Source organism: Muntiacus reevesi, chromosome 6 (assembly GCF_963930625.1).
Source record: "Muntiacus reevesi chromosome 6, mMunRee1.1, whole genome shotgun sequence".
Lineage (NCBI taxonomy): Eukaryota > Metazoa > Chordata > Mammalia > Artiodactyla > Cervidae > Muntiacus > Muntiacus reevesi.
In genome coordinates, this window is record NC_089254.1 from 23,941,372 (window position 1) to 23,955,715 (window position 14,344).

At 37.9% G+C, this 14,344-nt stretch overlaps 1 protein-coding gene across 1 annotated transcript in view; it reads left to right on the plus strand.

Annotated features, from left to right (window-relative positions):
- Positions 1 to 11,495, plus strand: part of TSPAN13 (tetraspanin 13) — a 34,631-nt gene extending 23,136 nt beyond the window's left edge. Inside the window, exons 3-6 of the mRNA XM_065938716.1 lie at positions 895 to 975; positions 1,763 to 1,876; positions 3,451 to 3,564; positions 10,445 to 11,495. Coding sequence (XP_065794788.1) covers positions 895 to 975; positions 1,763 to 1,876; positions 3,451 to 3,564; positions 10,445 to 10,519 — 384 coding nt within the window. The 3' untranslated portion in view covers positions 10,520 to 11,495. The remainder of the gene's footprint in view (positions 1 to 894; positions 976 to 1,762; positions 1,877 to 3,450; positions 3,565 to 10,444) is intronic.
- The last annotated feature ends 2,849 nt before the right edge of the window (positions 11,496 to 14,344 follow it).

The following is a 14,344-nucleotide window of genomic DNA, read 5'->3' on the forward strand; positions in this document are numbered from 1 at the left end:
AGGTTTGTTATTACCTTGTCGATTGCTCTTTTTATAACTCTAACTTAAAATTACCACCAGGAGATGAATTGTCAGACAGCAGCTCCTGGCAAGCATTATGTGTATTTGTTCAACCAACATTAGGAACATTTCTTAGTTAAGTTACTGTATGTTTACGTATGCTCTCTTCTTTTCACATCGTGAAGAATGTATTCTGCAAATTCAGTACTGTCTTATGTGTATGTTGCAAATTCAGCATTACGTTTAACTGATTCAGTGGCCTCTAGGTCCTTTCCAAGTCTTTAATATTAGGTTGAGAATTTCTCAGTGAGTTTTTTAAGACTCACTATTCAGAAAGCTTTCATACATTTATCTATACTTATTTCCTGCTTTTTCTATGTAACAATTTTTATTTTAACCTAAATGAAATTACAGTGGATCAGCTTTTATTTATTTTTAATGTTATTGAAGTATGGTTGATTTAAATGTGACTCAGTTATATACATATCACATGTATTTTTTTCACATTCTTTTCCATTATGGCTTATCACAGGATATCAAATATAGTTCCCTGTACTATATTTGTTTATCCATTCTTATATATATAACAGCTTGCATCTGCTAATCCCAAACTCCAAAGCCATCCCTTTGTACTCCCCTTCCCCTTGGCAGCCACAAGTCTGTTCTCTATGACAGAAAGCATTTAAATAATTATTGTAGTTAGTATTTTCCTATGTAATTATACCCACAGTGTTTTATCAAAATAAAAATTACATGTATTCTTTTTGAAGTTTCCCTAAGTGCCATTGTTCTGTTTTCTAGGTGGCTTCCTTTTAGTGCATTGTGAAGTTGTCAGTACCTCTGTTTTATGTTATTCTAAATATTTCCAGAAATGTACTTAACTTTGATTCTCAGTACATGATTATTCTCTTGCTTGTATTTATTGTCCAGTTTTCTGTATCTTGTGCTTGTTTAGCGCTGAACCAGGACCAACAGGTAAGCAAAGATTTTTTTTTTCTTTCTTTCTGCTTTATTATACCATATAGTATGGGAAAAAGAGGGAGGAGGGAGGAATGATTGGAATATAAAATAATTTCCTCTAGTTCAGAATGCCATTTCCCTCTATATAACCAAAGTCTCTTGTGCCTGATTGCTTTCATGGGGCCGATTTGAACCCTACATCAGATGTTGCTATTTTTTGCATCCTTAAAGTAGAATTTTGCCCTCACAGGGTCGAAAGTGCTCTTGCTAATGGGTGTTCACCCAGTCTTTCCCTGCCATTTTGCAATGAAACATGTGCTCCACAATGTTTGTGGTTTCATTCTGGCAATTATTCTTTTCAAGCTTTAATTTGTTTGAAGAATATGGGTCTCAGTTTTGGGGCAATGGAAAATTTGTCTTGCTACGTTCTGAGAACTAACCCTTTGAACCAAGTGCTTCTTTGAAATTGCACGTGAACATAAATTTTTATTCTTGAGATAGAAATGGTGCCTTCTTTTTGTTGCAGGTTGAGGTATAACCCTTTGAAAAGTTTTGATGGTCTTATAAAGAGTATTTGTTTTAGGTACACCCAGTATTAACAGCTGCAGGCCCCAGCTTTATACATTTTATGCAGGGGTAACACATTTTATTTATTTATTGATGGCCACATTGTGTGGCATGTGGGATCTTCCCCAACCAGGGATTAAACTTGTACCCCCTGCAGTGGAAGTACAGAGTCTTAACCACAGGACTGCCAGGGAAGTCCCATATTTTAATGTATATGTTAAATGTGTTTTTCTAGGGTCAGCTCCTGGAAGTTGGTTGGAACAATACAGCAAGTGCTCGGAATGACATCCAGAGAAATTTAAACTGCTGTGGGTTCCGAAGTTTTAGCCCAAATGACACCTGTCCGGCAGTAAGTACAAAGTATAAAATATTTTTGGAGGTGTATTGCATACAGATGGGCTTCCCTGGTAGCTCAACTGGTAAAGAATCTGCCTGCAATGCAGGAGACCCTGGTTTGATTCCTCGGTTGGGAAGATCCCCTGGAGAAGGGATAGACTACCCACTCCAATATTCTTGGGCTTCTCTGATGGCTCAGCTGGTGAAGAATCTTCTTGCAATGTGGGGGACCTGGGTTCGATCCCTGGGTTGGGAGGATCCCCTGGAGAAGGGAACCGCTACCCGCTCCAATATTCTGGCCTGGAGAGTTCCATAAACTGTCCATGGGATCTCAAAGAGTCGGAAATGACTGAGCGACTTTCACGCTAGCGCATATAGATAAATAATGGTTAACATGGAAGACATGGACTTTCTGATGCTGAATTGTACTTAAAAATTTTTTTTATATACCAGTGTTCCATCCTGTGTACACTATTGTATCGATTGTCTGTTCTCAAGTATCCATTCCTAAGGGTCCTGAATATTCCAGGGCCCAGACAGACACCAAAGATGATTTGGGTTCTTTGCCTCTAATTCCTTCCCATTCAGCTCCTCCCAGAACAAGTTGTGAAAGGGAAGTAATAGTAGGTTAGTGAGTAAATATCTTCATTTGGAAGCCTATCCGGGTGGGAGGAGGAGAGTGGTCTGTACTAAACTGGGCTTCTCAACCAGCTATACATCCCCATGGTGGAGGACACATGGAACCATCCTCTTTCTTCTCTCCCTTCCTCCCCATCACAATTTGATGCCCTTTCTGTCTGAAAACTATGCTAGCAGTGGACCAATTAGAGCCATCCTGTTGATCATGCTTAACTCCTGACCTTGCAGGTCCGACCCAGTCCTCTATGGGGATAGATGTGCAGCTTGGCTCTCCTGGGTAGTTCAGATGTGTTTATGTTTTAGGGAAACTTCTATTACCCCCTTGCTGAGCCCTGAGCTGAATATCCCCTCAATGAGGCCTCCTTTGTGGGATTATTAGTTTTCTATTACTGTGTAATGCATTATCACATTTTAGTGGTTAAAACAGCATCCATTTATTACCTTAGTTTTCCTAAGTCAGGAGTCTGGGCTTGGCTTGACTGAGTTCTGTGCTCAGGATCTCATCGGAATGAAGTGTCAGTCAGGGCTGCAGTCTCTTCTGAGGTTTGGGGTCTCCTACGACGCTATTGTGGGCCAAATTCAACTTCTGGTGGTTGTAGGACTGAAGTTCCATTTTCTTGCTGGTGTCTCAGGTCTTAACTATACAGCCATCTCACAACACAGCTTCGTTATGAAGACAGTGACTTATGTAATGCCACATAATCATGGGAGAGAGGGCCCATCATATTCACAAATCCTATCCACTCTCCAGGGATGATTATTTAGGGATGGGAATCTTGGGAACCAGCTTAGGATTTTGAACACTGCTAAAGAAGAATGGTCCCCAATTGGATATGGTATTCCAGACACTAGTTTTTATGTGGGTGGTTTTTTTTTTAAACTTGCTCATTATAAATGTACTTTGCAATACAAGTTCTTTTTTTTTTTTTTTTTTTCTTATTGATACAGAGCTGTGTGAAAAGCAGCCACCCGTGCTCACCCTGTGCTCCGATAATAGGAAAATATGCAGGAGAGGTTTTGAGATTTGTCGGTGGCATTGGCCTCTTCTTCAGTTTTACAGAGGTATGTGCACATAACTCAGTATCTTCACACCTTTGTCACAGGGACAAACAGGGATTTCTGTTTTCTAAGGCATGGCATTTTGCCTTAGCATGGCACTGAACTTTTGGAACATATCGATGGATATTTTCATTGAGAACTAATATTGTAATAGGAGGACCCCTGGCTTGAAATCAGAAGATAGAGCTTGCTTTGTAAGGGCTGAAATGCTTGACCATTAAATTATGTAAAATAAAATAAACAGATGAAAAGGAGAGACTAGACTGAGTCATCTCTAGGGTCTCTTCTATTTCTAGAGTTGTACGATAAATTATAATTTTAAATATAATTTTGGCATAGGTAGCATATTCACATTGTTTAATATGTCTGTTAATGTGTGGCATACACACATACATTTACATAAAGGTTTACTTTGGAAATTACCTTCCAACTCCATCCCTCACTCCACTTTGTTCCTAGCCTTCTAAAACCTGTAAGTAACCACTGTTATTAATTTCTTATCTATATAATACTTACATTGTTAGTATATTATATTGACATATGTCTAAGTAAAACCACATACATATTATTTTGGTAATTTTTGAGGAATGCAGAATTCCTCATTATCTTTGTTGAATGCTTGATAACCATGGACATTTTTGATGCATATGAATTGTCAATATGTATTAAAATTAAATTTTTTCTATAATTCATAAATTCTGCTTGCAGTGCTTTATTTCATGGAGATGTTCGTATAACTCTGTAAAATGAATACACAAGAATGTTTATTGTTTGTAACAGTGGACCTTTGGGCCAGCTGGTGTTTTCCAATAAGGAGCTGGTTAAATTTGAGTTTACTAGACGAGAGCCAATAGTTAAAAAATGCACTGTGTGCTTAGAAACCTGCTTACTAACTATTTGACCTTGGGCAAGTTACTTTATCTTTCTGTGCTTCTGTTTCTTCATCTTTACAAACAGGCATAATAACGGAAAGCCCCTATTTTGTAGACTTGTTGTGATACTTAAAGGAGCTAGCATATATACTAATAAAGCTTGCAGTATTTAGAATAATGGCTGACATATGGCAGGTGCTGTGTGGTTAGCTGCTGGTTTGTAGACGTGAGTAAATTGTACATATTATGCTCACTTAAAAAAAGATGGTGGGACCCCTATGATTGTTGTGTTAATTGCTCATGCTACTCTCCTATTTTAAACATATAATAGCATGTATAGAGTAATGCTATTAGGTGAGATTGTGCACATAACTATAGAAATATATGGTAGGCTATTGTAAGAATAAGCATTTATCTTTAAAAGAAAATCAGAAAAATATTAAATGGTTTGTATGTTTGAAGTTCACTCTGTCATTTAATTTCTTGGATATTTAATTTCCCCTTCAGTATGTCCCTATAATAAGTTAACTTATTATCCATGGTTAACTTCCGTGTATGTAATTTTTAATCTATATTCTCTAGCTTTTTTCTTTGAATACACCTCCAAAAGTAAGCTATGACACATTCAGTATGTGGGCATTTTAAAAGCGTTTGATGAATATTGCCAAATGGCCATTTGGGGGAGAATCAAAACCAACTTTTGATTCAAGCACTAATTCTTGATATTTTTATCTTAAAAGATACTTGCCAGTTTAAATAGGTATACATAGCATTACAATTCTGTTTGCTCTTTTGGAAATGTGCTTAGTGAATTTGAAAATAAGTTCATGTGTTTTTGGATCACTGGCATTTCTTCTTTTGTCAGTTGCCCACCTAATGTCTGTCTTGGTCAAGGCCCTTTGGATTCCCTGTGACTCAGTCTATGCCAAAAAGGGGAAATTTTTTTATTAGATGAGGAGAGCGGGCCACAGGGCCCAGAAAGTGTCTAGAAAGAAGGGCCCGGGGCTGGGGGCTCAGCAGCCACACAGAAGGTTTTCTGCTCTGCTTTTCTTCCCTCCCTTCCCTCCCATCCCCTCTTCTTCTTGTCTGTCACTCTGCTTGGCTTCTTGTCTGCTTGCAATTTCTTGGGCATTGACTTTACTTTTTTTATGACTTTTAAATAAAATTTATAGATGTTACTTTTACATAGTTAGATTTATTGCTTTTACCTATATGGTTGATTTGTATGTTTAGAAAGGCCTTTCTCATTTTGATTATATATGTTAAAAATTATTAAAGCGGATAGTATAGGTGATATGAACAAACTTTAACACTTTGTGGACAGTCTCCTTTCGGAGAACTGCAGAATAAGGCAGAAGGCAAGGAGCTTTTATAGGATAAAGAATAAGAAAGAGAATAATGGAAAATATCTGGTTAGCTGGGGCTACAGAGTCAGTCTTGTTTGGGAGGAGAAGGTCTAGAGTTGACTTGGCCTTTGGGGATTGGCCGGCCGAATATACTGCACTTCCAGTGAAGCGGAGCATTTACAGGGACACAGAAGTTACCCAAGTATTTTTACTCGCTCATGGGGCACCCTGGATAATATTATAGCAGCTTCATCTTGGGCCTAGAAGTTTATTTCTCTCTGTACAATTAATATAAAAACACATACATATATTTTATTGGAGTTTAATTGACAAAATTGTAAGGTATTAAAGTGTACATCATGATGATTTGACATATGTGTACACGTTGAAGGTCTTCCCTGTAGCTCAGACAGTAAAAGAATCTGCCTGCAATGCAGGAAACCCGGGTTTCATCCCTGGGACAGAGGAACCTGGTGGGCTACAATCCGTGGAATCACAAAAAGTCAGACACAACTGAGCGACTTAGCACTGCTACACTAGACTGTACATGTGAAAAGATCCCCCCACCAATTTAATTAACACACCCATTACCTTCCATATTTACCTGTGTTTTTTGGTGAGAACGTTTAAATTCCACTCTATTAGCAAATTTCAGTTGTACAATGTGGTGTTATCAACTGCAGTCACCATGTTACATGTTAGATCTCATTTTAATTGTGTGTGACATGTATTGCATTTATGTATATAATATATGCATACATATGTATAAAATGTATAATTAGTATAGACGGCACATTATATACATATATGTGTGTGTGTATTTTACATATTTTATTCTAATTCAATTTCTGTTTCCCTTCAAGAAGTCCACTCTTAGCTATAATGATCAAAGTGGAGATAAAGACCAAGCTTAGTATTCACTTTTTTAAGGAAGTTTCCCCTGACATCCTTTTCTAATCTAAGTATTTTTTCATTTTACTTTTTCTCAGGAAAGAGCCATCTTCTGGGTTGGTCATGGCATCGATCCAAGAAAATTCATATACCACTTGAAAACAATTCTGTACATGTTTCCTATCTTTCCTTTAAAAGAATTGGGTTTTTGTCATAAACACTGGAGAATATAGATGGGAAAAAAATTAGCATGACCAATCTGAATATGCTTCATTAGCCAGAGTCAACAATTATCAGAATATTGCCACATGGTTTCTTTTTTATATCTGGGATATATTTTGAGAATTTGGTCCTTTTGAGCAGCTCCATTTTCTTCTCATCAGATCACACTGCCTTCAGCTCTGCATATTTTTTTTAAAGAGGATTGTATTTTTAGAGCAGTTTTAAGTTCACGATGATATTGAGAGGAAGGAACAAAGATTTCCAGGATCCCCCTCCCCCGTCCCACCCTTGCACAGCCTCCCCCACTATCACGGCTACTCACCAGATGGTGCATTTGTCACACTTAACCTCCACTGGCACATCATAACTACACAAAGTCCATAACCTCCGTTAGGGTTCACTTGTGGCATTGTACAGTCTATGAGCTCAGACAAATATATCCATCATTATGGTATTATACAGAGTACGTTCACTGCCCTAAAAATCCTCTGTGCTCTGTTCATTCCTCTCAGCCCCCACTGTTTTTTAAAATACTAATTCTTTAAGAGTATAAACTCATGGGTCTTAGATTTCTCAAGTGTTCTTTCATGGAGTCCTTTGTATCTTATACACCAATTCCTTTTGAAACCTAGCTAGAGATTTTAATAACATTTTATCCAATTTGATATTTTTCTGATGTATACACTCTCAGTTTTTAAATTTTTTATTCAGTATTTCACAGAATCAGCAATTCTCTGAACTAGAAGGGATGAATCTAACTTCTTCTTGTCATAGAAGAAATAGAAAGATTTCATTTTGAACTATTTGTAACACATGAAAATAGCTAAGCCATCAAAAAACATTGATTTAAAATCAAAAAAAGAAGTTTTAAAAGTTAGTGCATGTGCTTTGTAGAAATTTTTGGAAAATAAAATTGTGAAGCTGAAAGATTGTGTATCTATTACCTAAAGTTACCGACTCAGAAATCATCAACATTAATAATTTGGCATATTACGTTACATCTTTCTACATTTAATAAATATAAAAATAAATAGCAAAGGACACACTTGTTGCACACTCTACATAGACATTTTATAAAACTGTACTTTGGTAACCTACCATGTCCTGGGTATTGGTTCTAGAATCAGCAGAGTTCATGATCAGGTCTAAAGTTACCACTGAAAAATCTTTAGCTCATGAGCACCTTTGTAATCTAAAAATCCAATATAAATAATTGTCTAACTTGGATCTTTCTGTATTTTGGACATGACCTCCCTGTCATGCTCTCCCTGGTTGCAAGGAGATAGTGGTTTGGCAGTGGGACAGAGGAGAGATGGTCTCGTTTTGCCACAGTTGAACTGGAGGAATTAAGCTTTGATAGAATATAGCTCCAGGTTATGAGTATTTAATGTACTCAATGGCTCTGTTTCCCCTAAGAACTGTAACTTGCACCATCAGCTTGTATCCTGGGTTGATAATAGTATTTATAATAATGCTATTATTATAGTATAATAATAATATTATATTAATTAATATATAAAATATAATTAATTGATGTAATTAATACAATGTAATTATATTAATATTATAATAATATTAATAATAATAAAAAATAAAAGTAGTTAACAATCTCAAAACTTCTAACCAGAAGTTCCCTGTGTGCCCGTGTTTCTGAGGCAGGGGCAGGGAAATGACGGTCAGGCAGGTTGAGGGGTGGAGAATTTACTCCTTGGCAGCAGGTGGGAAAGGATTTCCGTCCTGTGATATGAGCGTGGCTGCAATGGCAGATGGAAAGTTGTTAGCCTGAGAATGGCCGGTAGCACATCAGATTCTTCTGTCAAGCAACAGACATAATTAGACGCGTGGACCCCAGATTTGAACCTTGGTTCTAGCGCTCATGACCTGGGGGATTGTTATCCAGTTATTTAACCTCTCCCTGCCTCAGTTCCCTCACTGGTAAAAGGAGGATAATGACAATTCCTATCATATGGAGTTTTTGATCGAATGGTGTGAATTTGTGAAGTGTGAAGAACAGAAGTGTGAAGAACGAAGTACTCTGTGTATGTTTAAGTAGGTTCCCCCCACCCCGCCTCGTCATACAGACTCCAAACCAGACTTTCCACTTCCTTAAATTAGCCTTATCATTCCTTGATTCAACTCACAAACCAGCAGCCCCTACATCCTTAGTTGTTGTAACAATTGTATAAACATTGCCAGTCATGAATTCCCTTTTTTTTTCCCCTCGGCCATGCCTTACAGCTTGTGGGATTTCAGTTCTCCGACTAAGTATTGAACCCAGGCTGTGACAGTGGAATCCAGAATCCTAACCACTAGGCAACCAGGGAACTCCTCTGTCAGTCATGAGTTTTACAGTAACTCGGGAATTATTACTGTGGTAAATGGAGAAAATTTTGGATTTGCCACAATTCTCTAGAGGAAGTTTCAACAGCTAATGAGTAGTTATGAAGTCGAGCGGACAAAATTTAGATTAAAAGTTGGCCTAGGTCTGAAATATGGAAATATAATTTGAATTGCATTTTGTTCCATTAAATTTTGTCTAAGAATTTTTGAGTAATTTAAATAAATCAGCTTTGAGGTAGCAGGACCACCAGAATGAACACATTTCTTAATTTAAAAAATAATAGGTTCTGTTGGTTATCTCATTAGTGAACATAGTGTGGGAAGTGTCACAATCACTACTTAATTACTTTTCTGAAAGTTTGCATACCCCCACCTTTGGAGAGGTAGGAATTACATTTTTTATCATCTGTGTTGGGAAATGTATTTATTGCAGGGTTTTTGTTATTGCTTAATTTTCACCGAACTCAGTTTGAATTAGCAAAACATATGATATTTTAGCTGTTAAGACAAGTTAGTGTTTGTATTTGTTTCCTTTTGTGCCCTAATAAGTAATCACACTTGTAGTAGCTTAAGGCAAGGCAGATGTACTGTCTTAAACTTCTGGAGGTCAGAAGCTTAAAGTGGAAACTGTTTCTGGAAGCTCTAGGAGAGACCTGTTTCCTTGCCTTTTCTATCTTCTAGAGGCTGGCTGCCTGCGCTCCTTGGCTCGATTCCGAATTGACATTTTTCCATCTTCAAAGCTAGCAGCATGGCGTCTTCTGACTGTACTTGCTAATGCCTCTGTTGTCACATTGCCTTTGAGCTGTATCTCTTGGCTCTATCTCTGATTTTTGTCCTTCCTGCTTCCCTCTTTCAAGGACCCTTGTGATTACATCACAGAGTTCACTCTCGTGATCTCTTTATCTCATGAGCTTTAACACAGTCGTGTCTGCAGTGTCCCTGTTACGGTGTAAGATAGCGTGATCACAGGTTCTGAGGATCTGAGGATTATGGTGTGGACAAGCTCAGAGCGCCATTAGTCAGCCTACCCTAATCTTCAGTTTTTCTTAGGGCATCTAATTTGGATTACTCACTACATTTTAAAAAGAAATTTCTTCCTCTTTGAACAAACAATACAGAGTGCTTCAGAGAGTTCAGATTGCTTTATGGATCAACTGAGTAAACACGCACAACTGTTACTTTCTCTTTCTTCTTTTCTTCCTTCCGTTCCAGATCCTGGGTGTTTGGCTGACCTACAGATACAGGAACCAGAAAGACCCTCGTGCTAATCCTAGTGCATTCCTTTGATGAGAAAACAAGGAACATCTTTCATATGCTGATCTTGTACATTTCCTCTAAGTTAAGCTAATTTGCCTGTTTAAGGAAACAGTACCTGAAAAATTACATTATCGACAGTGAAATTATATATTTTTATGTTTTGCTAAATGTTTTTCTTTTTCCATTGCTGAAACAAATCTGAAACTTGTGGTCTCCTCTGAACCTCAGTGGTACCTGTAATCTACTGTTTTTCACAGTGTCTGGCACTGTCTACTGTGGCCTTTCTTAGCATTTTTACCTGCAGAAAAACTTTGTAAGGCACTATTGTGTTCATCATATTGTGACTCTTAATGTACATCTCACTGGAATAATTGTTATGTGGCACTGTGCTGTATAGATAGTTCTCACTGGAAAAAAAGAGTTGAAGTTTATTAAAGCCAGAAAGTATGAGATTATTATAAGTTCAACAAGGGAAATCTAAACTCCCCAGTTTTTTGTCCTTTTAGGAAAGAAGTGATGTGGTGAATATTGTTAATATAAAAGTGATAATTTAGTTATAATAGTCTTTCTGATCACACTAGTGTAGTCTAGAAATAGTCATGGCTTTAGAAAACTATGGTTTAGGTTTTGATTTTTACAGGTAAGTGCAAAGGAGAAATGATTTCCTGAATGTCCTAATGTGTAACATTTACCTTCGGCCTTCAAAATGAATTGAGTTTGAGAAATTCAGAAAGTATATCTATATATAATCTTGGTATTCTTTTATAATAATTTGAAGTCCGAAAGATTGCCTTTTTAATAAACAAGTTACTATTAATGCATTGGCCCATGTAGTAAAATGATATTTGATTATCTTACAAATTCTAAATACCCTTCTCATGAAATTTCTCAGTATTGTCACAGCAGCTTGTCAAATCCAAGCATATTTGAATGTGATCTCCCATAATTTGAAATTTAAGTAGTATTGTGGTTCTGTATATTATGTTAAAAAATTAAAGTATGAAAACCTTTCTTCGTCTTTGGAGTTTTGAATTAAAAGAAAGTAATGGAAGGGTTGATAAATGAATTAAAAGAAAGTAATGGAAGGGTTGATAAATGAATTAAGTGAAGTGGAATTCTCTTTTTTGCTTTGGGTTCGCTCTGACTGACGTAGAACTGAGTCACTATTTCAGTCTGTAATCCAACCAGGGAATTAACTTCCAGCACCAGTATTCATGCCAAAATCTTTTCTTGAAATGTTTCAATGTCTAATATTTTCTCCACGTGAAAATTGTTTTTTAAAAGAGAAGTTGCTTATCTTGGTTGGGGGGAAATATAGAAGTTCTTTTCTGTCACTAAAAATTACTAATTTCCTGTCATATTTTATGTAGTATATGGTATTTCATTAGTAATCGTTTTGATGCTTTTAGACCAAGAAAGAGGAGAGATGGCTGACCTATAGAATTTTAGAGCATTCTGTTGGTGGGTACTTTTACATGCCTCTGACAGACTGGCTCATCTTTTAAGAAAACTAAATTTTCTTGGTGCAATTTCCATGCTCTTGTAGACGAAGAAAAACCATTTTCCCTCTATTCTCCTGAGGTCTTGACTGAGACCCCACTTAACAAATGACAGATAACAAGAGAAACAACAGAAGTTTATTAACATGTATACCTCATGTACATATAGGAAATATCCAGGAAAACAGATTAACTCTTTGAGATGGCTCAAGCCATTGTCTTAATACCATCTTTAGCTGAGGACAAAAGAAAGGGGTGTGTGTGTGTGTGTGTGTGTGTGTGTGTGTGAAGGCACAGTAAACAAGGATGAGGTTTGTTAGCAGTTTTAAGCCAGTGCCATTGATAGGAGTTTTTGGTGACTTGGAATCATGCTTCTCTTCCTGGTACAGAGAAGGAGACATATTTACAAATGGAGATTTAAATGTAAGTTTATCTTACAGAAGAGTACGTATCTACTCTTTTTTCAGAGCTTCTCCTGTTGTTTCTCCAAAATAATTGCTTCAAGAAAGGGGACCCCGTCCAGGTCTCGAGAGTCGGACAGTTGTCTAACACTCAGAAGTGAACTGTCCGAGGAGAGACACATGCTGACAAAGCGAGAGACTTTATTGAGAAGGGCCAGCTGGGTGGAGAGCAGCAGGGTAAGGCGACCCAAGAGGACTCTTCTGCCACGGGGCTCGCTGTCTTGGCTTTTGTGGTAACGCGATTAGTTTCCGGGGTGTCTCTGGCTGGTTCTTCTGACTCAGGGTCCTTCCCAGTGGCTCACACATCACTCAGTCAAGATGGAGTCCAGCGAGGAGGATTCTGGGAGGACATACGGACTCGCATCTCCTGTCGCCTTCCGACCTTTCGACCCGGATTCTCCTGGTTGGTGGTGACCTGTTCCATGTTCCTTACGAGGATCTCCTGTTATAAAATACCTCATGCAGATGGTTTCTGTGATTGCCCGACCAGGGTGGGCAGTTTCAGCCGGTGATTCCCCTGACACAATCAGCTCACAATAATGTTTATGCCAAAGAGGCACTTTCTGGAGTGGCATGTTCTGTTCTTCTTCAATGTCATACAGGGCTCAGGGCAACCCTATAAACGTTCCCACTTGTACCATGAGATTGTGACACATGAAGGAAGCAAGATTTTTGGACTCTGTCTTCCTTTATTTTGTATTTTCCCCATTTGCTTTGTTGCATTTTGAAGTTTCCACGAGGTTCTGGAATCTCCTAATAGAATACTTTTTCTTGGTACAAGTGATTCTATGTGGAAAGGGGCTGTTCCAGAGGAAAGCAGCCCATAGCTTTGGTTTGTGCTCTGATTGCAACAGCATTATTTAGGTCAACTCAGTTACAACTCAGGGATTGAGAAGCATGAATCTTTAGGACCACTAACCTCTGAGTCCCAAATGGCTATTGGTGAACCTGCTGAGATCTGGCTGATCCCAGGGTGACAGGAGGGCCGCTGCCTGTGTGCACGGAAATTTTGCCACAAAAACATTTTGTGAATTCAGAGGAGTGTGCATATCAAATCAGGGTCTGTCTTGAGCGACAATAGACTAAAGACTCTAGAGCTTCCTTCTTCTAGCATTTATTAAAAAAGACAAAAACTTGGCTTTAAAAAATTCTCTCATTCTCTGTATATGTATTTCATTTAGAGAAATGTTTTAGAAAAATGTAATGCTACTACAGATGGAAAATTTTGAGGCGATACATTCTAGAAATCTTAGTTCATATAGCTTCAATTCCTCTCAGCTCCTGCATCATCTGAGCCACTGTGATTTTGGTGTGAAAACCAGTTATACGTGTTCAACCTCAGTAATATGTTGCTGAATGGAACGTTTCAGAGGAAAAAGGAACCAGAAGAGTGGCTTTTAGTTCTTCATTTCCTTCAGCCAGAAACAACCTCACACTGTTTTTCTAAATATTTGTTTAGCCCTATATAAGTTTATTCATCCTTTTGAGAATGCACTGTTTAAACATATGAAACTGTTTCACCATTTACCTGGTAGTGAGAAAGTTAGAATCTTGTTTCTACATAGTATTTTCTAGGGGAAAATTACTTTCAGACGTCATGGTTAGGCAAAGAGGAGCATCCCCATGTCAGTTGTTTTATTGGCGATGACAATAAGGGGAAAGACCCAAGTTGTCCAGGTTCCTGGATAAGAGAAGGGGGTTTGTCTAAAGCTGTTGGGCCCTTGGTATGTTTGAGGCCCGCAGTTGATTTTTACACCCGGCTCTCTATGCCAGGGGCAATTAATTACAAGGTGGGTTTTCAGAGAATGTTTTCTAGATAATTTTAAAGGGTCAGTGGTCTTCGCCCCACGCTTCCACCTGACCCCAGAGGGAGAGGGAGACAGAGAAAAGAGACC